We start from the raw sequence: 26,044 nt of genomic DNA on the forward strand, positions 1-26,044 counted from the left end.
TGCATTTTATGAAATTATCATAATCTCATGACTCGAGTCACGAGTTTGGTAGGTTGACTCATGTGGTTTTGTGTTCTTTTTTAAATTTCACCATTCAATATTAGGTTGATTTGAGTTTTGTGATTTGTTTTAACTTGCTTTTCAAGGGATTATCTCAGTCTTGTAAGCTATATTTGACAGATTAACCGAAGTTGACTTGACTTGTTTATTTAGTTGAATTTTATTTTCAATTTTATCATTCAACATTAGGTTGATCGAGAATTAAGTCTAATATTTTTTTATTTGTTTTTATATGATTATTAGGGTCTCTTGACTTGGTTAATGGATTTAACAAATTAATTCAAGTTGATATAATATATTATCATTTCAATATTAAAAAAAATATATTGTTTTAATTTTTTTTTAAGTCAAAACTATATTTTTATACGTTGTTCGGGTTGTCTTTAAAGTCGATTAGGTCAAATAAGTTCAATCTCCATATAATTTAACTTTAAAAAATATATATTAATAATATCTAAATATTTTTTTATATTAAAAAAATTAATCGGACCGGTATTAATAATTTAGTTTCATGCTAAAATTAAATAAGAAAGTAAATGGTGAACACATCTAAAATTCAATTTAAAACGAACCTCGATGTTTGCAGCATCCAGGTTGCTGAAATAAATAAATATCAAGCTGTTCGGGAAAAAAAGCAAATATATGTTTTTTTTAATTATTATTGTTCCTTCTCTCTTTATTCAGAATCCTTTGTCTTGAAGGTGAACTTCCTTCTTCTTCTATTCCTTGTAATTTCTAAATCTAACCTAAAAACGTCTCCTTGCTAAAAAGAGAGTTGCTCCCGTGAAACTCCTACAAAAAAAAACTCTAGCACGCAATATTTTTTTTTTTATTATTTTTATATAATAAAATTTATGATATATTGAATTTTTTTTTCTTTTAATTTGTTAGTTTTAATTTCTTACTGGTGGTTGTCTTTTACTTTCTTGAAACCAAGGGTTGCACAGCAAAACAAAGCCAGCCCAGATATGGCCCAGAACCTGTCTTTTTAAGCCCAATGACAGATCTCTCCCTCCTCCTCCTCCTAATAGTTCTTCTCCTTTCAGATCTCTCCGTCCTCTCCTTCTCCAAGGAGTAAGATCTGACCCAGCTACGCTAGTCTGGCAGAGTTTATTGATGAACAAGAAGACAATTGCAAGTGAGCATACAAAGTTTGAGTCATTTCCATAATTTACAAAATCGGTCGAAAGAGAATTAAGTGATTTGCATTTCAAGAAACGAAATCCACTTAATTGTATTATTATTATCCGCATTAACATTTCATAAGAACTTCATCTCTTAGACGGATACCATACTCCCAACCAGGCCATCAAATGATAGCCCTAAAAAGTAAAAAAGAAGAGAACAGGGAAAAGAAGAGAACATAGGAAAAGCCATAATATAATTGGCCGAGTTGTAAAATCATAAAGCTGCAAAGATTTTTGTCAGCCCGTGTTCCTCATACCAGCAGCAATACCATTTATAGTAATAAGCAGTGCATCTCTGAGTTTATGATTGTCATCATCGCTTCTCAACCTCTTTAGAATCTCAACCTGCAACATATTAATTGGATTGAGATAAGGGAGCCTGCTCTCAATGAGCCTCCTCAAGCTCCGGTTGTTTTCTGATAGCCTCTCATGCCCACTAACCACCAATACAAACTTCTCCGTTGTTAAGAGTTCTCTTCTTAGTGCAGCACCAAGTTCTCTCCTGCTCTTATCAGATACAAGGACTTCATCGTAGTGCTTCGCTATAGGAACGTCTGCCTTCCCCAAAACCATCTCTATAAGATCTATAGTAGATTGGAAGAAAGGCCATTCTTTGTACATTGCTTTCAAATCTTGGGTGTGTCCCTTCTCACAAACACCCTTCAAACCTGCCCCAACTCCAAGCCATGCTGGAAGAACAAATCTTGTTTGGGTCCAGGCAAATACCCATGGAATGGCACGAAGATGTCCAATTCCCGTTGAGCTCTTTCTTCTTGTGGGTCGGCTTCCTATGTTAAGGAAACCAAGCTCCGCTTGTGGAGTAGCCTCATGAAAGTAGGCAAGAAACTCTGGGTTTTCATATACCGTGCTCCGGTAACTTTGGCAGCTGATTTTTGAAATCTCGTCCATGAGATTACGCCATTTTTCTTCTCGAGGTCGTTCTGGGGGTTTTAACGTTGCAAGTAGAACTGCAGTTGTGTATATCTCCAACTGTCTGACAGCCGTGTGTGGCAGCCCAAATTTGGCTTGCACCATTTCTCCTTGCTCAGTAGACCTAAGAGTACCCTGCCGATTGAAAGGACATCGGACGTTAAACATCAGAAGCCTAAACACTTAAAACAGTCTACAAGTTCAGATATGAGAATTGGTTATACGTGTTCTGGTCTTAAAAGATGGAGCATAGCAATATCAACATTTACAAATTTCAACAGAAAAAAGAAGATAGAATGGGAAAATAGAATATGTTATGAGACCAAACTTACTGATTACTGGCATCCAGGATGCACAGATAGGTAACTTACCATTACTGAACCTGGTGGCTGGGATTGAATGGCAAGATATGTTGGTCCACCACCACGGCCAATACTCCCTCCTCGTCCATGGAATAGAGTTACTTTAATCTGATTATCTTTGCATGCTGCCACAACATCCTCTTGGGCTTTGTAAAGTTCCCATGCAGCAGTGAAGCGTCCAGCATCTTTACCAGAATCAGAATATCCAACCATCACCTGTTCATGGGAAGTATACGAGCGATTAGAGTTTCATTAAGAATCTACTAAAATCAATTTGAAAATGGCTTTTAAAATGAATACCTCCTGATGCCCGCTATGGTTCTTTATAATGTGCTCTGAGTACCAATCAATTGATAATAATTTCCTGATAACCAAACCAGCCCCTCTAAGATCTTTCACAGTTTCAAACAAAGGAACCACCCGCAGCCTATTCCAAGACAAGTGTAGATCTTGTGAGAATGTTTATTGTCAATACTGTGTAAACTTTTTATTTCATTACCCAAAGTACCATGCCAAAAGGGTCACAGAACTCTCTATTTCCTACTTCCTATAAACTCAGTGGATTATGAAATGAGAATTGAGTGATCTACCCTCAGGTCAAACATAGAACTTAACCAAATAGTCAAACCTCAGGTCCAGGAAAATATTAGCAGGCTCGCAGAATCAGCAACAAAAAGATCAAAGCACAAAGGAAGCTGTTTAGGAAAAACTGGTGTATGTGACTGAGAAATTATCTCAAATACTCTCAAAAGAACATACTTGGAAAAAAATTTGTTGTACCAGCAATGGACAAACACTTATGTCACTAAATCACAATTGCAAATGACACCGTTATATAATAACAGGACATCACTTTATTCTAAGAATCAAAACTGTAAATAAACATGTTGCACAAATTCAATTGTTTAGGTAAATAAAAGAATGCCTTCTTCTTAGCGAGCATGCTAGCATTTACACATTACCATATCAAATAAATTAAATGAAACAATATAATATAAAAAAATTGCTGATCTTGTTTCCATGCTGTAACCATACATTCATATGAACAAATGACAGAATAAACAAGGAAATGCATTTTACAGAGCAATATATGAACATATAAGAAGCATAAACTCACGTTCCTCCAGGACATGGTTTCCCTAGCTCACCACTAACAGCAAGACGGGCATCTTTTTGTAAAAGCTCCACAGCAAGGACATCGCTGGCCTGTCAAGAAAAAAAATGCAAGACAATGTTAATGTTTATTCGCATATTCTGCTATTAAACCCAAATATGACAGTAATATTATCTTAGAATGTATATAAAAATAAATGATTGGGTAGCAGCAGTTTTTCATACATTGGATGCCATAGAGATCACATATGCTCCAAGCGAATCACTCCCTAGCTCAGCAGCAACGCGGAATGTATCCAAAACTTCTTTGACATCAGGAGTGACCTGCCAAAAACCAAAAGATAGACAAACGGAGCGTGCATAAAATGCATCCATTGCAAGGCTTTCTGAAAAGAAAATATCATATTCTCAACTCAACAAAAGGCCATGAATTCTATGGTAATTTCAATTACTTAACAAATGCTTTATACAATCCAACCACACTGACAGGCTAATGCAAAAATAATCCAAAAGAGTTAGTTCAAAATTATCGAGGATCAAAAAGATACTTTCACTTAATATTTGTACAGAAAATGACAAAGCTGAAATACAAGAATACATCATTTTCACAAAGAAATAAGTTGCATTGCATTTTTCCCATACACCTTTTAAGATCATGATATTTCACCAAAAGAATTTAATATCAACGCAGTAATCAATTTGGAAATTAATGTTTGTTCACAAGAGCAAATTTAGGAATTTCCTCCACAGCTTTTTAGGGCTTAACCCTGTCAAATGCATTTGTCTGGTGAATGTACATGTTTGTACAGGGTAGATCTATTTTTACATTAACATCTTTTATCACTTGTATGCTCCATTAAATTATACCTGCAGAATTTATGAACAAAGGTTATGCTAGTCTTAAGCAGGGATGCATTTGTAAGTCTCTTCACAAATTTGTTTCTAAGAGATTCACAATTGTTTCGAATTTATATTATTTTTAACTTTTGACATCGGACTTGACAGATTTCACTTTGATTGTGCTGGAAAACATTACACATTAAATAGATAAAAAAAGATGATTTCCCCTACCTGAAAAAAGACATGAACAACAAATGCAAGCGTGTTATGTTTAGCCCCTGTTTGGAAGTGCGGCCCAGATATAGGTTTGCTGAAATTCAAATTGTTTTTTGCTTCTTTTTTTGTGTTTTCAAATCGTTTTGATATGTTGATATCAAATTGAATTTTAAAAAATAAAAACATTATTTTGATGCATTTCTCAGCGAAAAGCACTTTGAAAAGCAACCATAATTACACTCTCAAACACCCCCCTTAGTTACCTGTAAAGAAATCAAAAGGCTGAATGTGGTTACTCGAAAAGATTTGAAGAAGAAAGTAATGCAAACAGTAGTCAACGAATGTCATACAATTCCAAACTTTCATCCTGCTCAGCCACATTATTGATCCCAAAAAAGATTGCACAATTTGCAAAATTACCACCTTGGGTAACCCGCACTCACCTCCAAAAAAATAGAAATAAAAATATCTCCATGCTACTTTTATACCTCAAAACTAATGTGGTATAAAGCGATTGAACTATACATAATTCCAAAAATTAAAACCAATGAAAAACATTGTTTATTCAATTCTTGTCATCATTTCTTTTTCCAATAGAGAAGTTTAAATAGATAAGCTTTCCTCATCACAATATTATTAGAAAACTTTCAAAAAGACCATTATTCAATTATGGTCCCATCAAAATAGGATCCTAGAGAACAAAAGACACCCTTCTGAGTTTGCATAAAGTGGCTACTCACAGGCCTCAAGCTGACGACCTATTGGTTAAGCCCAATAGACCTGCCATTGCACTTTTGCAGTAGATTATGCCCATTAAAATTATTGCTCAGGTTTTAATGCTATCATGATATTTAAACACGTTACCTGGATGGTGGAAGGAACTAGTGGCCTCTTGCTTTTGAGCTCTCTTGTTAGGAATTCCAGTTTCTTTTCTTCATCCCACTCACTATACGTTCCCATATCCAAATATTTGGTGATTGCATCCAGTGCTTCAGAATGTCTACCAGATTCCTGTTGCATTCCAAAAGTCCAGTTAAATCACATTACATGAGCACATTGTTACCTTGCTACCTATAACCTGAATCAAATCCCACCTGTCGCAAGTCAAGCTTCATTAATACCATTCCAAAAGTCGCAACTCTTCTTATCAGGTCAGCCAGCCTGCCATCTGCTAGCACCCCAGCTCCACAAGATTGCTGCAAAAATCAGTAAATGAAGAATAAAGTAAAGTAAAGCCGGTGATATTTTCATTCTTTTCAGTTATAACTCAAAAAGAGAGGAACTAGAATGGTATAATAATGCAGAAGTTATTACCAGAGACTCGTAGCATAGAAGCAGTGGTTCTAACAATTGGTCTGTTGTCTCATAGTAATCCCAAGGCTCATATTCACAGGGAAGATCCTCGAGAAGAAGTTCCAGCCGTCTTCTAGTCTTCGTAAGCTGAGATCACCACACATAGTATACCGATGTTTATAATGATATAGCATGACTGAAATTTTTAAAAAACTGAAGCCTTGCTCAGTTAAAAATGGGTAAAAGACCTTAGCAGATTAAAGAGAATCACCGCCAAAGTCATTGGAAAATAAAAATAAACCCATGAATATGTTGATTAGTAACCATTATGACACTTCCTTTATCCATAAGCTCTTTCTTAAATGAATGGTATATTGATTAGCAGCTATTTCATACTGACCCCACAATATTAATTCACCCAACGCTAGAAGTCGCATCAGATATCAAAAACACAATTAGGATGCCGAATTGTCAATCTACTCATCAATCCCTACATTTAAGAATTTGAGAAATAGCTACTCATCAATCCCTATCTCATATTTTAACAATTTGAGAAACTCCGTCCGAGAAGGAAGCTTAATGAAGCATGAGTTATTCAGTAAAGTTTATGCTATTGATTTCACAAGGTTAACTCAGAGTAATCATAAAAAAGTATCTGCTTAACAAAATAATTGTTTGGCTGAGAATATCTTCATTGATCTACTTCTTTATGAATTAACAAATGCAAATATCTTGAAAACTCAGGGCCCAATCAAATTCTATTGACTTAAAATCAATACAACTACACCTGTATTTTATATCCCCTCCTCCATACCCTCTTATGTTGATTATTCAAAAAAATTGACTCCAAGCTATTGACTGCTTAGAGAACATGTGGGGTGTTGCCTAAAAATAACTCCATTAAGCTCAAATCACAGTTTGTTTGTATTTTTCCCTTTTTTCTTCATCTGAAATTTAAGGGGAAAGAAATAATCATATTAACTTTGAACTCCTGAACTGAAATTGCAGTAATCAGACTGCACCTTTTGAAAGTCTGCCATTCACTTCATTCAACAAGACACTGGATTTTCGATATTTGTTATAACATTTACAGATATTATGTGTTTTACGGTTTTACATGTACTACACTTCAAGTATTTGACAAATTTGAAGCTGCAGAAAGTAATAATACCTTATCTTTCACATGACCAAGAACAATTCTATAAGGAGCGATTCCAGGACGTTGAGGCAGACTTGGCTCTAGAAGCTTCTGGAAGCTGGATCTTACTATCTTAGATTCCGCGAGAAGTTTTCTCTGAGCAAGGAGTTGACTGGAGGTGAAAGATCCTCGTGGGCTTGGAGCTGATTGATGGCTGTCAGAATTAGCAGTACTTCCATTTGTAATTGATTTGCAACAGCCATGGCTAGAATCTTGGAATGAAGATTCTGAGTTTGAAGAATCCTGAACATCCTGAAAAAAAAAAAAAAAAAAAAAACAAGAAAAGAAAAGGAAACATACTATTTTAGTTCAAAATACTATTGAAAATGATAAAGGAGAAATATCTATACAAAATCGCTACCAGATAGGTGAGTTTACCTGACAATTCAACGGCAAGTAATCAGTCCCTGGAAGTTGTAGTTTGGGATACTGTGATCCACCATTATTGCCACATTCTACATGAAGAGATAAATTGAAGTTATGAACCTTTGTTATTGATAGTTGAAATTACAATACATGACTTGACTAAGTTTGGTTATCACTCTAAAAAAAGAAGCAATGATAGTGATTCTAATGAATAAAAAGGGACTTGGCATAAGATATCACTATTAATGAAAATTGCAGGGAAAGCATGACTATAAATGATTAGTGAGACAGCTTTTCTTTACCAGTGCAGGAGGGAAGATCAGCTGTAGCTGGAAGTTGCGTAGGAAGTGATGGAGTTTGTTGGCCATGATGCTTTGTTTGGTTTCTGCTCATCAGTTGATTCCAACCCTCATGCCGATCCTCTGGAGAAGTTTCTGCATGCAATATTCACCAACCATCAGAAATTATAACTGGAACAAAACACCTGATGATTGCCATAAAAATCATGTGACATGAACCATACATGATTGACATGGAAGACTTGTTTTTATCAATCTTGAATTTAACTCTCTCTCTCTCTCACACACACACACTCAAATATAAACAGTATTTATTACTAATCTTGAACCTGGAACAAATCCCTCAACCACAAAGGAACTACTCTGTATCAAGTTTCTGTTAAAACTTTTAGAAACTTTACCACCGAGCATGACCGGTGACTTTAAAAAACCAAGAGTCATTTTCCAGGTGTATTTACCCTCTCACGGATAGGCATTGAGCCAAAGAGATACTGAAAAACACAAATTTTCATTGCAAAAGCTAACAGTTCAATGAAACCAAAAAATCAAGTTCTATGTGAATTGAAGATAACCACAGAAAGGCAGAAAATTTTCCATGAGCCATCATCCCTGATAACCTTATCATGAGAAAAGGACCAGTGATGGAATAAAAATTTTCAAAGTTGACAACGTAGCATTGGCAACAAATAGAATCTAATATAGAAAAATATCATAGGAAGAAATGAAAGGAAAGACACCGAGCAACTTGACAATTTGTCTTTCTGCACAAGGAACAACACCAACTTTAACTCAGATGAACAATTCTTTTACCATGAAAAATTTCTAGCAGTCATAATTGAAATAGAGAAGGCATCAACAAATGTTAGCATGGAACCATCATTCATGCTGACCATCCTCAGTAAATATCCTCTGTCACATAACAATTCTCTCAAGTATAATTTCTATTGAACAGCTTCTGTTACTCATTGAAACTCAAGAGGTGATTCAGTTGAGTATTGTCTCTCACTTCACATATTAAGTCTTAATAACAAACATTCAAGATAAAATATTCTCAAATCAAGCTAAATTATCGCTATTTTATATCTTTAGAAACTGAACAGTGCACCTAACAATTACATGTCAAGCTATCAGGGCAGGCCCCTTTTTTTTATCTAATTAGACAGTTACTTGTCAGATTGTCCACAGAGGAAATTTTTTACATAATTTAAGTAAATTTCCAGTGAATTGAACCTTGTTCTAGAATGTCATGTGCCTCTCTTGACAACTTATCACTGCAGCGAGACATGGATAGTTCAAATCTGAGACTATCAGCTTCTCTAATGTAAAGGTCAATAGCCATCCACCTTGATAAAAGAGAGACATCTCGTGTGACCTGGAACAATAAAAACAAAATCTATTAACAACTTTATATACCTGATAGAAACGGTACAGTATAACAGGAAAAGATTAGGAATTCTTCTACTAGCACTCCAGCGTGTGTGGAACCCCACTTTCTCCCGTTATAAAGGTGAAGTGCCACTATGAATTGGTAGAGTGCTAATAGCCACATCGAAAATCAGTCCTTGTCAATTACTAAGCTTTTCCCATGAAATGATGCAATGGTTGACTACACAAACACACAATCTGGCAACAAACAACAAAGTATCCCAACTATAAAGTCTTCTGGGGCACAGAAAAATATTGCAACCCTTCAATTTTAAGAGCATGTCTGCTGATGCAAGGGTCATTTCAATATGTGGATATGTCATGCGATAGTTTAAATCAAGAACTGAACTCTGAAGTGCAGATGCTAATAAACAACAAGGACAGTGATAATATGCAAAATAAACACAAGATAACTTTAATGGCACAAAAATGCCATAGGTTTTAAAGCAAAGCCATGATATTGTCACTCAATAACCTTGGATCTTAGGCATTCATCAGGACATTTAATTGTAACTAGAAAGAAGCAGCAAGCAACTTCCTTTTTCATTTTTGTTCTAAGGAAAACAGATGGATTTCCTAAATAGACATTACCATACTACAACATGATTAAAGGGATCATTCTTTGCACGTGCCTGTTAGATAAATTAATGAACCAACTTCTGTCATACACAACCCATGAGTGGGAATATTTTCTTCAATTAAATTAGTTTCTTCCCAGATAAATACCAGAGAACCCAATCATGAATTTGAAAGGCTCACCTTTGCTGTTACATTTGGATTTCCATCTCTATCACCCCCCATCCAAGACCCAAACTTTATTGGCGTGCAGGTTAATGGAAGTGGCTTTCCTGTATGCTAAGGGGAAAAGAAACGCAGCGATCAAATCCACATACAAGAACAAGAAGTCAACCAACTTCTCACAATCATTTGAAAGAAAACACTATCATGTGACAGCAAACCTTCTTCAGCGCAGTGCTGACACGACGTAAATAATGAGGTACTGCTTTCCATAGAGACTGCTCCACAATGTGCAAGCCTGAGTTTATCAAAATATGATCCCATCAGGCATCACCAAGTAACAGAAACTTCCAAAGAACCAAAGGTAAGTTATTTCAATCAGATTTAGAAGTAACTTGGCTTACCAGACCTGGCTTCATCTGCTGGCGTGGGTTTGTGGCGCCTAAGCTCGTCTGTCTGCCATATTGAAGTAATCTCTCTTACCTACAAAAGCAAAAATAATATAAACCACCAAAAAAAAAAAGAAGAAAGAGATAATTTGACACCGGATCATTATGCTCTAACTGTAACGTTGATTGTGACTCTTAAGCAGAATTATTGAGGTTTGAGACTATACCAGATCTTCGATAAGCATTTCTCTATCTTCCTGTGTAAGATCAGGTCGATCGTTGTAATCTAAAAGATGCTGCAAATAGAGCAAGTTCACATCCAAAATGTTACACTTGACATTGTTGCAATATCTAATATTATCATATATAACATAACAATCGGTGTCCAAGCCATTAACAACTTACAGCAATTCTAACGTGCTTATATTGCAAGGTACGACGATTAATTTGAGTAGGATGTGCAGTAAGAACGATTTCAACCTCCTGCATGAACAAGATTTGGACAAGAACATGATATAAGAACTGTTAGCAACTACTTAGCAGGATCGCATTTAAAATTTGCAATTATATAATACTGATATGCTCCATTTAGTAGCTAAGATATTCAGGGAAATAAAAGAATTCGTAGTCATGGTAGTAGTTATTAGTCCTTATAGATCATGCAAAAAAAGTTCCACTGAATGAAGCCGGTAAAATTCTTTAGGCTGATCGAGTTGATGCGTCCCCTAAACTTGTAAGAATTTCCAAAAACACAAATTGCGATTTGAAAACTTCTTCTGCTTTCTTAATTGTCAGTTTCAGTGACCAACCCAACTGTCAGAGAAAACTCGAAAGAAAAATACCAGTACAGACAAACCTGCTTGCAAACAGAGTCATAAAGTTCGTCAGCCGATGTTCCACCCTGCAACAGCTGATTAAAGACTTCATCACAAGATTTTGATAGATGCGCCAAATCCCGTGTCTTACGTACCCTGCATGAAAGGAATACATTATGCAGTGTCAACATGCTCAATTTCAAAAGTTATCTGAAACTTGTACGTACCTGTGATGGGTCTCAGCAATTCCCATCAAATTAAGATAATGGCTGAAAGCACGAGCAAGTGTCAATGCTTCCTCTAATGTCATCTTTGATATCTCTGATGCCAGCTGCTTCTCCAGCAACTCAGCTGTGTCTTCTATCCCCGCCAATCTCAAATTACAAGCACTCTATACACGCGTACACACACCCAAAATATATATATATAACTTCCCTTAATATTTTCTCCCAATAAATGAATATTACTCGATGAAAATGCAGGAAAAATATCCCAGTAAAAAATAATAAATAAATAACTGATTCTTCTTGTCATCACAATCTGCAAGACTGCAACAGCTTTGAGGCTAAACGAAGTAAAACAGTATAAAATAAATGCTATTTCAAAAAAATAAAATTTACCTTTAATTAGCAAATATATAATAAAAGAACATAATTTTTTTAGCTTTTTTTTTTCTTTGATTGCAGCTATTACTTCTTAGTATAACATGCAAAATTAAAAAAAAAATAGAAAAACACATAAGACGTAGTAAGAAAAAATAAGTAATCACCGAAAGAATATTTATCAAAAAGCTAGCAATCACAAAAATAAACAAACAAGTAAATAATAATAATAATAATGTTAATACTAACTAATTTTGCTTCCACTGTTTTCACCTCAACAAAACAAAACCATGCAAAAACACAATACGCGAAACTAGCAAAAACAATGATGACAACATCCGCACACCAAAAAATATCCAATGAACACCAAAAAAAATAATCAAGACCAGTTTAAAGTTACGATCATCGATCACAGTAACTTCTCTCTAAGAAAAAGAAGGAGAAGTAGAAGAAAAAAGAAGAAGACCTGAGCGAGAGTGCGATTGCGTTCAAGTTTCTCGACGAAATCAGTACCAACTTCTCTCTGCAACACATCGTTTAATAAATTCTTAAGCAGTTTGCAGTAATCATCAAAGCCTTGAAAGGAGATTTCCTCTGCTATATCATCTGTTGTGTCCGTCATTTTCAGCAAGAACAAAAATAGATCTGTATCAAGAGATGAGAAGGGAGAGAAAGAGATATTTGAAGATGTACAGAGTGAAGATAGACTGTGTGAAGTAGAGGAGGAAGGGAATGGTGGAGAGTTTTTAGAGAGGGAGAGGGAGGGAGAGGGAGTCCTTGATTTGTTTTCGGTGGGGCCTTTTATTAGTTTATTTATTTATTTATTTACAGATGGTGGGACCTGAGCTTGATGACGTGCCGGTGAATTATTTTTTTTTTATCTGGGTAAACCTTAAATCAGTGTCCAGCGAAGACTTCCAAACTTATTTGTTTTTTTTTTTCTTTAATTAGGTCTTGAATGCCTTAAAAAACGAAAACTTGTATCAAGATTTTAAAGAGTTTTCCATGTAAATTAACTGCTTTTTGTAATAACTTGTTGAGATAATTAAAAAGTTTCCTGTCGAGATTTTACATTGATTTCAGACAGAAGCACTTGACTGAATTTTTTCATAGGATGGGGATTCTAGACCAGTTGAGAGATGGATTAGTAGGTTCGGTACTGCATGTTTGTTTCTGTGTTTTAAAAGTGTTCCTGATAAAATTTAAAAAAATTTATTTTTTTATTAACTTCAAATTAATATGTTTTTAGTGTTTTCAAATTATTTTGATGTGCTGATGTCAAAAATAATTTTAAAAAAATAAAAAATATCATTAATATATATTTTAACATAAAAATTATTTAAAAAACAACTGCAATCACACTGTCAAATAAACTCATACATGAGATTACCACATTTAATCTTGCAACTCGTGTAATTCAAATAAAAAATCCCATAAAAATCGTTGGCCTTTTTTTTTTCTTAATTAGCTTTTTAGGTCTTAGATTTATAGGGAATCATTCTCGGTAGATTCCTTGGACAAAACGGACAGGTTCCGATCTTTTTTTACTGTTTGAGTCTTATTGTTAAAAAGCGATGCCCGGCGGCTCTACCTGCTTTTGAAGATTTGTACTATTGAAGTGATTATCTCTACAAAATAAAATGGGATGCGGGCTATGCTATCAAATATCAATGATGTATTGCACTTGAGGGTATGTGGTAAACAGGTGAGGTTTGTCTTGCCCTCATCCCGAGTTTAGTTTTTTATATGCATGTTTGTTACTCTTGTGATACTTTATTTATTTATTGGGCTTGCAGGATGTTCAATAGACCCGGAAAATAATCGTGGTACGCGCAAGCTGGTCCGGACACCCCGAATTATCAAAAAATATATATATATATCAATGATGAATTATTTTGATTTATATAGCTTGTCATTTCAATATATATGTGTGTGTGTGACAACCAATGTAAGCCGTGTGGACATTTACATGAAAAGATAAAGGATATTAATTCTCGTTGCCATTTAAATCAATGGCCACAAAAAAAATAAAGAATTAAACTTCAAAGTTTTCTTCACCTGTGTTCTCGTGGCAAATTAAGAAAAATCGTTATTATTTTTGTAATATGCCGTTTTATTTAGCTTGATGTCTTACTCGGTGTTTTAGCAATACTTTGTTGTGTAGAATAAGCGAGCGGTGGTTATTTAGGGTTTTTAAATTGCGATAATGGTTGTTTTTTTTTTAAATGTATTAAAATAATATTTTTTTTATTTTTAAAAATTATTTTTAAAAACAGTACATAAAAAAAATCTAAAAATATAAAAAAAAACAATTTTTAATAAAAAAAGTTAAAATTTATAAAAATATAATTCCAACCCAGTTTCCAAACAGAGCTCTTGATAAGCTGGATGCAGTTGCGCAGGAGATTTTGCGACTCAACTCCTAGTGTCTGTCTGTGTGGTGGAGTCATCATACCCGTGAAGGAAGAGGGTCCCTTGTGACCTCGATTGCCTTTTTTTTTTTTATGGACTTGGCTAAGGGGTGCTTGGAAATTTTATATTTTTTAAATAAATTATTTAAAAATATTTTTAAAAAAATATTTCTAATTTCAGTATACCAAAAGAATTAAAAAAACTAAAGAAATTAATTTAAAATTAAAAAAATAAAATTTTTATAAAAAATAAATTTAACCGCAACTCCAAAAACAAAAACACTAATATCGACTCATTGTCGTAGTTTTTAACGCAGATACAAGTGTATTTGTAAAGGTATATTACGGTTGAAAGATGATTGATTTAACGGGGGTTTTTATTTTGATATATTTATATTGATATCATTCAATGCAAAGGCATAATCAACCGTCGCTTTAATATTTTATTGTCGAAGAAGGGGTTGTTTTAGAGTGCTATGTTATTTTTTAAAATAATTTTTATTTAAAATATATTAAAACAATATTTTAAAAAAAAAATATTTTTAATATAAACATATTAAAATAATAAATAAATAAAATAAAATTTTACCTAATATTTTTTTGAAACACAGTACAAAAAATGCCAAAGATGTAGCATGCTTAGAGCATCTGCAAGTGTGCTAAATGAAAAACTAAATATCTCTTTTATGTTTATTTTGCACACTCCAAAGGAAGTGTTAAACAAAATTCTAAAATGTTTTTTCTCTTACACAAATGTTATTTCTATATATCTCTCAAAAAAACCAAAACCAATAAAATGGAGCCACTAAAAAAATAAACCAATTAAATATAATCATGTGGAAAAAAAATATCAAACTTATTAAGAAATAATAAAACATTTGTTTCTTTCACTCCAATATAATTGGCTTTTCACTCCAATATAATTGACTCTTCAAATAGTTTTTTTTTCATTGGAGTGAATATGGTAAAAAAATCATATTCATACTATTTAAAATATCTTTTTATTAATTTAGCTATTCAAAATTTTTTTTTTTTTTCAAGAGATAATCTTACACGACTCTTTGTACACAACTGCTTCTTTGCTGATAAAAAAAAAATAGTGGTTCTTCGTTAACATTTTAGGACATGCTCGATATAATAAACTGTCAATGATTGATCATGCCACTCAAGAATTGGTCAAGTGGCAAATGATATAATAAGATGTATTTGTTTTTGTGTTTTTTAAAAGTATTTTTTAAAAATATATAAATTTATTTTTTTATTTTAAATTAATATTTTTTTTATATTTTTGAATCATTTTAATTTACTAATTTTAAAAAAAATATTATTTTAATATATTTTTAAATATAATATACTTTAAAAAATAATCATATTTATACTCTCAATCACGCGGTAAAGAAGAGGAATGGAAGCAGGGAGCGTTCAATTTCTCCGGAGCCTCACTCTTGAATTATCAAAATACGAAAATTAATGGCATGGTAATCGTGTATTCGCTTATTCGTGGCTGAGCTAACTGATCATGTCCTGGTGAATTTTCTTCAGAGAATACCATTTCCTATTCCTCCACGTAAGCAGAAAAAAAATGGTCTAAGTAGCTTAGAGTTGGAAAGATGTACGGCAAAAATATCTAGATAGAAAGAAGTCCAGCAGACAGTGTCCCTATAAAAAAAAATTTCAGAACACGTGAAATGATTTTATATTGTTATTAAAGTTGACGAATCATATTAATCTTGCAATTTATTAAAATACTTCCTTGTTAAATCTGAATTTAAAATTAATACGTTTGAATTTAAAATTATTATACCTGTGAGTTGTCCTGAGCATTTGTGGGAGCCTAGTTACAAATATTTTTCACTCGAAAATATATTAAAATGATATTTTTTTATTTTTAAAAAATTATTTTTGATATCAACACATCGAAATGATATGAAAATATCAAAAAAAATATTAATTTGAAGCGAAGCGAAGAAAAAAATAAAAAATTTTAATTAATTTTAAAAACGTTTTTTAAATGTAAAAACAAACAGGGATACAAAGCAGTTGACCCATGCTCTATGGCTAAATTTGCTAAATCCCCTATACTCACGACATATATCATGTATTCTATTGAGTTTGATAATTTTATTTTTTAAATTTTTTTTAACTTAATGATATTATTACAAAAATAAACACTCGTAGAATGAAAATCAATAAAAAATTAAGATATTTGTTAGAGACTGCGGTAACCTCATAAAAAACAAATCGAAATAAATTATGGATACAGGTTCAAAATCAACTAAATATTGAATGATGAAATTGAAAAAAATATATAAAAAAGACTCTCTCTGGATAAAATTTTTGAAGAGGGATTTTTTTTTTAAAAAAAATAATCAACCCAGTAGGTCACCCTTAAAACTTCTCGACCTAGCTCATTTCTTAGCCTGAGTTTAAAATTAACTTGCTTGGGAGTTGTCATTGCATGATTTAGTCGACTTGACAAAACTAAAAGAAAAGTAGATAGCCATTAAAATACATGCTTTTAGCTTTAAAGAAAATTTCAAAATATTTTTTTTTAATATTGAGATTTTGATATGCTAGATCATTTCGGACATCACGATTTAACCCACCAAACTCACGATCCAGAACATGAACTTTACTAGGTTTAAAGACTTTTTTTGTTAACTATTTTTTACAGTGACATAACAATAAAAATAGACACTCGTGAAATTAAGTATCGACTAATATCAAGATATTTATCTGATACTATGATAACCTCGTAAAAAACATATAAAAATTAAATTAAAATCAATATAAGTTGAAAGATAGGATAAAAAAAACTTAAAATATCCAATAAAAATAATAGAAGATGGAATTTTCTTAAAAAAATATAGGCAACTCCTTCGGTATTCATATAAACAATATGAGGTTTTACCCCAATTCTTTTAGCATAGTAGATAATTTACCCAAATCAAGCTACGTGTTACAAAATGCAGCCCAGCATGAACAAAATATCACAGCATCTTGTACGTGTGTGTAAAAGAAGGCTAGACTGGATCTTGCATCACCTGGCTGGAAACAAAATCAATGATCTTGGGTTTTACACGGCGGCGTTGAATAATAATTCACCTCGAGAAATCATAATTAACAGAGAACTACAAGCTTGGTGAATTCATTTTGCTAGGATCGATATGTAACAATGCATTACAGGCTACTATAAATACAAGGATGCATAAGGATATGTGACGATAAATAACAAGCAATAAAAACACTGTGCAAAACCCATGCAATAACACAAAAATGGTACACGAAAAATACTTTGTATTTATACAAATGATTATTCATATATTTAGTTAAATACTTGATTTTTCAATATAAACTTTAATAATTATCAATTTATTTAGCATGTATACTCATTTTTTTTTAAAAAATAACCACAACATAGCATGAGTTGACAGTGTTTGACACTACGGTTGGAAAGTATTTTTGAAAAAATTTAAATTTATTTTATTTTAAATTAATATATTTTTAGATTATTTTAATGTGTTAATATTTAAAATATTTTTTTAATATATTTTAAAATAAAAAATATTTTAAAAATCAACGAGTACGTTACTTTCAATACATGAAAGACCAGTCTCTTCGTGAAATAGCGTTGCTGTTGCAAATTATGTGACCTTGCATACTAGTAAAGCCATCTTGACAAATGGCATCCCACGGGTAACTTCTCTAAATTTTCTAGTAGGCAATCCTCTCGATGCTGTCTGTCACATCAAGGTTCAAGACCCAAAAGCCAATCATATGTCGCCAGCTTCCACCCTTTTATTTTGTTCCTTTATGCACATTACAGTATAAAAGTAACAAAAACAGTGTATTTTTTTGGACAGACATTATAAGATTAGACCCAAAATTGTACATTTTAACATGGACCACGTAAGCAGTCCGAGATTAATCTAGAAGCGGGGTCCATTAGGTTTATGATTCGCCGGGAACATTTCGTTCTCACCATAATATTCATGTCTTCTATATCGGTCCTTGCATAATACGGATGTGATGTGATTGGTTCTGGATGCTGGCTTTAGGCTTGCATGTAGAGCCGTTTTATATGACTCGCCCTTCCTCAGCAAGGCTAGTAGCTTATCTTCACTAGCCCCTTTTTTTTTTTTTTAATTAATTCATCTACACAAAATTAGCACCGGATTGGTTATAGATTTTTATTTTTTAAACTCTCTCAGTCTTTTGTGAAGAAATAACCAATCACTTGAAATGATTTCACAGACATTATCTATTATATTCCTTGGAATCTAAGAAAATCAGAATATAATTATCTTGAAAAAGGGTGATGGGTAGTTTTTACTTTTTACTCGCGCGTTTGTCATTTATTGACGTCATTAATGCAGTGAGAGTATATTCCAAAAGAATATGTGAACAATCCACCCAACATCAAATCGAATCTTATCGCGAAAAAGTAAGGATGTTTGTATGACTCGGAAAGCACTGCCTAGCTACTAGCTAGATATTAAAAATTATTAACGCTTGCAGTTTGCACTGCCACTTCTTTATGTGGTCATCGTTAAATACGAGCTCATATGTTGCATGATTTATGTCGCATGGAGGAGCATATGTTTGTACGTGATTTTTTTAATTAGAATTTATTTGTTTTTGTATTTTTAAAGTATTTTTTTAAATGATTTTTTTTTAATTTTTTAATTTCAAATTTTTTTTATGTTTTTATATTATTGTAATGTATTGATATAAAAATAAATTTTAAAAAATAAAAAAATATATGTTTAATTTAAAAATATTTTTTTAAAAAAGTCACTATCATAAATAATTAGTGAAGAGGAAAATATTGCAGGCAGCCCATGGAGATCGAGTAGAGTGGCCTACATCTTGTTTTTGGGATCAATTTTCACCTAACGAAGCGAATCCCTTCCCATTGCGATTACACGGCAATCAGATCCCAGGAAAAAAAAAGAAACTCATCAGTATACCGCTATCTAATTCAATCGCGAGCTTAATCAGATTCTCTGTTATGAAGATATACTTATCTTATTTAATATGGATGTTTAAACATATACTTTTCAATCACCCCCTCTGTACGGTGGTTCGTTTTTATTTTCTCCCATTATATTAAGAAAAATATAAATATACTTAAAATATAATAATAATAATAAAAAATCCAGAACTGTTGTAATAATATTTACTACAAATATAAGGTTTTACCGTATTTATCTGCAATATTACAGCGGCTCTGTGAAAATATAAATAATGAACATACACGTTCACTGTAAAATGGGTATGTGTTGTCTATATAAATGAGGTTTCATCTTAATAAATATCTAGATTTTTAGAGATTTTTTTTGTCGTGCATACTAAATATAAAAGCTTTTCGTTCAGTTCTATTTTTTCTTCATTGAGCCTGTGTTCAGCAATTGAAATAAAAAATAGCACAAGTATTATTGTAGATACTATTGTAGTTTTTTTTAAAAAAAAGTTGTTTTTTTTTGGAAAACAAATTCATAAAAAATAAATTATTTTTCAATATTGGAAAATATTATGAAAAATAAATTGAAAAACACTTTTCAGTTTTTTGTTATGTCATAAAAAATGAGCTGAAAAATAAATTGTTAATATTGTTTTTCAAGTTTATTAAAATAATGAGGAATAAATCTTACAAATTAAAAAGCTGAATGAGAATAAAATAAAAAAAATATTTCATAAATTATTTCAAATAAAATAAATAACAATCAAATTAATAAAGATCAAATCTAACAGATAAAAAAGTTAAAATATAATGAAATTAAAAAAAATTACAATTTCATAGATTATTTCAAATAAAATAAATAACAATCAAAAGAATAAGGATCAAAATTGATAGATAAAAAATTTTAAGTTGAAAAATAATAAAAGAAAAGCAAATAACAATTATAAAAATTAAAATTAAAATTGATATAAAAATCAAATTAAATTAAATTTTAAAGGAAGAAATTGAAAAAAAAATTCAAAATAAATTATATTTCAATTAAAAATTTAAAGACTAAATTTAATATAATAAAAAATAACATGATATTTTTAAATATTTTATTTAGTGATATAATCACGGCATTGAGATAGATTAGATAAAGATAAACTAAATAAAAAAGATATATTTTCATATAATTATTCTAAAAATAAATTTACCTTTCACCTTTATCTATTCAACCACATATATTTGTATGATTGTATAAGTTGTTTTGGAGGGAGAGGCAATAATGTTCTTGACCACATGGAATATGGTCCGAGCTCAGTGCTCGCGGCCCAAGCACAGATAAGCTTTACAAACAACAAAAGGAACCAGAAAAGAAAAGCAGAGAATACAAATCTCGGCATGCCACGCCACCAGGAAGCCAGATTTGCCCCGGCCAATCCCTCCCCACAAAAGAATTATATTGTCACTTCAACCCCATTTGAATGGCGTGGCTCAATCTCATTTGATAGATAATTAATCGGCCATCCATACCAGAAGCAGCATATTAATCCCCTCTTTCCGGGGCGGGAAAAACTTAGAAAAAGCAGCAATTGCGAAGTGGCCAAAACGGCTCCGCTGCCCTCCATTATAAAAATGAAAAAGGCGATTTCCATCCTCTTTGACCACTACTAGAAAATGGAACAAAACGCAGCGAAACCACCGGCGCCTAGAGTGGCCGTGGTATTGTTCTTGTTGAAGGACGAATCCGTCTTGCTGGGGCGGCGCTGTTCCTCCGTCGGTGACTCCACGTTCGCCCTGCCCGGTGGCCACCTAGAGTTCGGTAAGTAATAATAATAATAATAATAATAATAAAATTACCCCTAATTCTAGAACTAAAATACTATAGCTAATTACAAACCATCAATTTGTTTGCTCTTTAGGGGAAAGTTTCGAGGAGTGTGCGGCAAGGGAATTGAAGGAGGAAACGGGTCTGGAGATTAACAAAACGGAGCTCCTAACAGTTACAAATAATGTCTTTCTCGAGGAACCAAAGCCGTGCCACTATGTTACTGTTTTTCTTCGAGCAAATTTGGCCGATCCAGAGCAGGTGCCGCAAAATCTCGAGCCTGAGAAATGTTATGGTTGGGATTGGTATGCTTGGGATAATCTGCCAAACCCGTTGTTTTTGCCCTTGGAGAAGATGGTAAAAAGTGGGTTCAACCCATTTCCAGATCACTAGATTTCTTTCTGCTCATGTTTATGTATCCTGTTATAATTAGTTTTACGTGCATCATATTAACTATTAAGAAGTCAGATGTTAGCAATTACAAGTATATGTACTGTTGCCTGATGGTGCCTTTCGAGTTTAATTATCGCTGGAAACGAATTAACCCACCTGCCTCCTCTCTTTCTTCTTCTTCTTTATGATCTTAGTAGTTTTATGTATAAATTGTATCCTAGTTAGATCATCAGATTTGAACCTGATTATTCAATTAAAATCTAATTCGCATTTTATTCATCTTATCCGTACAAATATTCTTAGACTCGGCCTCTGTTAAAATCCCGAGGTGTTGGGCCATTGAGTTTATTGCCCGGAACTTGCGTTGAAGTTTTCAATGCCAAGCTCTTGCACAGTCCAGATGTCTAAACTCTCAAAAGCCTTGTAAAGTCGAGTCCCGAGAATTGTAATGGGCTCAGGCCTTTTTTAAATGCAATAGATACCATTCCCATTTCAGAAAATGAAGAAAAAGCATTGAATGCAAGCATAGACTTAGGGGCAACAACAACTTGGCGGTCCTGCAGTGAACATAACAGACTTTTTTGGGGTGCGTGAGAATATCATAATGTTTTTTTGTTTGCAGATTTATAAAAATAATATATTTTTTTTAAAAAATATTTTAATGTTAGTACTTCAAAGTGAAAACATAAAAAAATTTCAAAATTTACCCAGCTAAAACGCCAAGTATCTACTGTACCAAACCAGGATTGAGTACAGTTTTGGTGAAAGCAACCTTGTAACCATCGGTTTTACACGTGACAGTATGGTTTTTGTACGCCAGTGGCCTAACTTTTGTCGCACAGTTTTTTGTGTTTAAAGTTCTAAACATGGTATAGCATGTTTTTCTTGAGAACAAAAAAATTATAGATTGCAGCAGTGAAGCTCTTTTGCGCGTCGTTCATTTGAACACTTCTAATCTTTCGATTACTGGGAAGCTTGGGCTAACAAATCAAATGGCCTCCATTTTCCATGGGCTGGGGGGTCAAAGATCCTTAACAACATCAAACAAGTTTCAGTTCCCATCTTGCAAAACCCTGTCAGCTGGTTCTGCACTATCCTTTTCTCAATTGTCTTCAATACTTCATCCTCCAACAAGCTTTGGTGACCGAAATATTTTCAAGAAACAAGTGAACGGAGAAAGCAAGAGGGTCGGTCATTTGAGACCTGTAATTTGCGGCGTGGAAAAGGAGGCTGGACGTGTGGAGGCACCAGTGCCAAGAGTTGGGGTAGTGGTGTTCGTTTTGAAGGGAAAATCTGTGCTCTTGGGCTGGCGGCGCGCCACCATTTGCAACTCTGCTTTCGCTCTCCCTGGTGGCCACCTCGAGTTTGGTTTGTCTTTCCATGAGTTGCAGATTTCTTTAAATTTGTCTTGTTGAATCTTGATTAATTGTTTTACTTCTTCATATAAATCATATGCTATCACTTAAAAATAAATTAGATGACCAAGGAGAAAGATAAACCTTTAAAAAAAAAAACAAAAAGAAAAAAGAAAATGTAATACTGGTTATTTTTTTTTAATATTTGTTTTTGCTTACCTACCCCCACTAGGTTTTTTTCTTCCCTTACCTACCCCGAATGGGGTGAGTGGTTGCGAGAGCAGATTGGTTGCAAGGGGAAAATTACAGGGTTATGTCATTGAAAACTAGCAAGTTAATTCACAAATAATCAGTGAAAATCACCCAGTCAGCTCATCTTTTGGGTCATATGGAAATACTTTTAGTTTTTCATACTGTAATCGACCCGCAAATCCATTTTCTTTTAGAATATCAATGCGTGGAATTTTTTAGTAATAGAATCTTTTACACTACCAATTCGTATGGTTTTCAGGTGAGAGCTTTGAAGCTTGTGCTGCAAGAGAAGTGAAGGAGGAAACGGGTCTGGACATTGACAACATAGAGGTCCTTAAAGTTACCAACAACCTCTTCCATGAGGGAGCAGAGCCATCCCATTATATTATGATCCTTTTGCGAGCAGTCCTGGCCAATCCTAACCAGCTGCCTCAAAATCTCGAGCCTGACAAGTGTGATGGCTGGGATTGGTACGAGTGGGACAGCCTCCCAAGGCCATTGTTTTGGCCATTAGAAAAGCTGTTGCAAGATGGCTTCCATCCATTTCTGATCGTGTAGTTGCTGCTAGAGACTTTCTGCTTGCTATACATTGTTTACTTTCTCAAATGATTGGCTAAGAGATCTAGACTTGAATCCGTCATCGCGTATTATTATTTTTGTTAAATCTTTTGAAAGACCGCGTGTCATTCGAGAGATCGACACAGTAGATGGATTCAAGATGGTCGTTTAGATGTTTAATTGTTGAATTTGAGTGCCACCCGTTAAGCACCAGTTGGACTTGAATCTGCTCGTTGCACTACCTTGTAGTTGTTGCAAAACACCAAAACAATAAAATAAAAAATGGGGTTAGATTGATCTCTATATTTGTACACAATCCGAGTTGTTGTATGGTTTTATAATCTCTGGGTTGTTTTGAATTTTGACCTAATCGACGATTAAAGTAATTATTGGTTTCCATGATTATGCGCATGCATCGATAAAAGTTTCAATTCTTAAGAATTACGTAGATCAATTAATGAATCACAGTTATTTCATCGATTTTAAACTTGATGTATGTGATCGTTTGTTCAAACAATTAATTGTGAATAAATAAAGCAGAAAATCACTTTGATCTTCACAAACACTATTTTGTTGTTCTTTTTCCTAGTTTAAAAAATTATGTTTTACTTTATATACACTACAGAATAAGACTGGCACGAAATCAGTCAATAAAAATGTTTAAATTTTCTTTAAAAATTATCATTATAATTAATCTAATGTTTAGAGTACCCTTATAAGTGATTTAATATCTGAAAAAACTAGTCCAATTCACGGTGTATTGTGTCTGTGCAGACAATGTTTTCCTGGGTTTTTTTTTTTTTGTTAATATTAATGCTGTATGTGTCTCCTGTCTCATACTGGGAAAAGCTAAGTTTCAAGCTATGTTACTTGGTTCGGTTCTTCTCCCTATACATAATGTTTAATCAGATCTGGAAGACAGGATTTAATTAAAAGATGGGAACCAAATTAACCTTCTGGGATCAAGATACGCACTGATGGAATACCTGCAGGAGACCAGAACAGGACATCTATTAAATGACACGCCCTAATACGCATTCATTCCAGACAATCCTCTGATGAACAAATCAACAAGCAAGTCAACTTGATCCTAAGCAGTTTTCACCTCAGGCCACTAATATGAGCAAGAGTGTTCAAGGGAGGGTAATAATTAAATGGAACATGGAAATGGTGGGTCGCCAGATTACGGAAAACTAAGTTTGTCCCGCCGTGATTGATTACTCGCACAGACCAACACGTAAAATTCCAACACCAGGCAGCACGAGTTTTGAAAGGTCTCTTCCTGATAAATTGAGTGGTCCTTCATGATGCACAGAGTTTTCCTTTTCATGGTTATCATGGCTTTAAGCCATGCTCACGTTTTCTTTCATTCGTTGTAGTTCTATTGAAGCCGCTAGCGAAGCCTGGATCTGTGAAAATCCAAAATTGTTCGAGTGAACTGTTATTCAGTCCCCTCCTCTAAACTAAATAATTAGCTAACCCCTTTCTATTTAAAACCTCACATTGTGTCTCTATATTAGTATATTTTTATTTTTTTCTAGCAAGTTTTTCCAAACCTACCCACTACAAATAAAACTAGAAGGGCATTTTGAAAGGGTGGGCATGGGAGTTCTGAAAAAAGATTGATGATCAGTTTCAATCAATGACTGATTTGTGATCTTCGAAATAAAAAATACCAGCATGCTAGATAATAAAAAAATACAGGGACTAAATTATAATTTGCTCCAAATTATTCAAGCGAGCACGGACACAGACTAAACCACCAGTGGGATAGCATCTCACCAGTTTACGACACAAGTAGTCGTTCAGTTCTTACCACAATTCCATCTGAATTTGGTATAATTGATACATATAGAATATTTGATCAAAAAAAGTCAAGAACTATCCAATCAGAATGAACTATGGACATTTGTCTCAGTAGCGTTTTGGTGGTTTAGCTATTTCTTTCACTCAAGTCCATCTTGTGGCGACCAAACCCTCCTTTTTTTTTTGTTTTATTCCATGATGAGGTCCTTTTTCGAGTGATAGCTAGATAGTTGTCCAAGGAAATTGTGACTAAGTATCTAAATCTGGACCGCATTAAAGTTGTTGGGTTATAGATCATAGTTAGTTGATCCGTGGTTTGGTCGGTACCATGGAATCAAACAAAAGAAAGGGTTAGATTTTACTAAATGAAACCATGAATTTGAAGGTTCATGAGTAAGGTTATTTTTTATTTTAAAAAAAAACAGAAGATTCGAGGTCTAATGTTATTTATCCAGTAAATAAATAAATAATCAAGGCACTGTGGCATCTGTCTCTGCAACATGTTTCATGTGGATGATCGGTGGACTAATAATGCAAACAGAAAATTTATCAAGATTGGACTTTGAAGATACTGTCCATCACATGTAGAACATATAATTCAAGCATGTGAGACAAAATTCTCAGATGTCTTTATGCAGCACCTAGGGATCTTTTCTTTTTACT

General features: G+C 33.4%; 3 protein-coding genes across 3 annotated transcripts; 2 read left to right on the forward strand and 1 right to left on the reverse strand.

Moving 5' to 3' along the window:
- Positions 1-1,245: 1,245 nt before the first annotated feature.
- On the reverse strand, positions 1,246-12,614 carry LOC7485946 (phosphoenolpyruvate carboxylase 4). Its single transcript, XM_024606789.2, has 20 exons — positions 12,300-12,614; positions 11,459-11,622; positions 11,273-11,387; positions 10,822-10,899; positions 10,644-10,712; positions 10,432-10,510; positions 10,249-10,325; positions 10,049-10,144; positions 9,095-9,236; positions 7,868-7,999; positions 7,578-7,654; positions 7,173-7,451; positions 6,023-6,148; positions 5,803-5,904; positions 5,573-5,719; positions 3,878-3,976; positions 3,657-3,745; positions 2,840-2,966; positions 2,549-2,755; positions 1,246-2,312 (listed from the first exon to the last, which is right to left on the reverse strand). Exons 1-20 carry the CDS (start codon positions 12,453-12,455, stop codon positions 1,485-1,487), a joined length of 3,189 nt encoding a protein of 1,062 aa, XP_024462557.1. The 5' UTR covers positions 12,456-12,614; the 3' UTR covers positions 1,246-1,484.
- Positions 12,615-20,597: 7,983 nt separating this feature from the next.
- LOC7485948 (nudix hydrolase 1) lies at positions 20,598-21,565 on the forward strand. Its single transcript, XM_002311389.4, has 2 exons — positions 20,598-21,011; positions 21,112-21,565. The coding sequence occupies exons 1-2, from the start codon at positions 20,867-20,869 to the stop codon at positions 21,408-21,410; spliced, it is 444 nt and encodes a 147-aa protein (XP_002311425.3). The 5' UTR covers positions 20,598-20,866; the 3' UTR covers positions 21,411-21,565.
- A 680-nt stretch (positions 21,566-22,245) lies between these two features.
- LOC7483919 (nudix hydrolase 1) lies at positions 22,246-23,891 on the forward strand. The gene is made up of 2 exons (XM_002311390.4): positions 22,246-22,778; positions 23,277-23,891. The coding sequence occupies exons 1-2, from the start codon at positions 22,403-22,405 to the stop codon at positions 23,573-23,575; spliced, it is 675 nt and encodes a 224-aa protein (XP_002311426.1). The 5' UTR covers positions 22,246-22,402; the 3' UTR covers positions 23,576-23,891.
- Positions 23,892-26,044: the final 2,153 nt, after the last annotated feature.

Source organism: Populus trichocarpa, chromosome 8 (genome assembly GCF_000002775.5).
Source record: "Populus trichocarpa isolate Nisqually-1 chromosome 8, P.trichocarpa_v4.1, whole genome shotgun sequence".
NCBI lineage: Eukaryota > Viridiplantae > Streptophyta > Magnoliopsida > Malpighiales > Salicaceae > Populus > Populus trichocarpa.

Coding starts and splice junctions, on each gene's coding strand:
- LOC7485948 (XM_002311389.4), top strand. CDS start 20,867: ATGGAACAAAACGCAGCGAAACCACCGGCGCCTAGAGTGGCCGTGGTA. Junction 21,012..21,111: donor CGGTGGCCACCTAGAGTTCG/GTAAGTAATAAT, acceptor TTTGCTCTTTAG/GGGAAAGTTTCGAGGAGTGT.
- LOC7485946 (XM_024606789.2), bottom strand. CDS start 12,455: ATGACGGACACAACAGATGATATAGCAGAGGAAATCTCCTTTCAAGGC. Junction 11,388..11,458: donor ATTGCTGAGACCCATCACAG/GTACGTACAAGT, acceptor CCTTTCATGCAG/GGTACGTAAGACACGGGATT. Junction 2,967..3,656: donor AAACCATGTCCTGGAGGAAC/GTGAGTTTATGC, acceptor GTCTTGGAATAG/GCTGCGGGTGGTTCCTTTGT.
- LOC7483919 (XM_002311390.4), top strand. CDS start 22,403: ATGGCCTCCATTTTCCATGGGCTGGGGGGTCAAAGATCCTTAACAACA. Junction 22,779..23,276: donor TGGTGGCCACCTCGAGTTTG/GTTTGTCTTTCC, acceptor TATGGTTTTCAG/GTGAGAGCTTTGAAGCTTGT.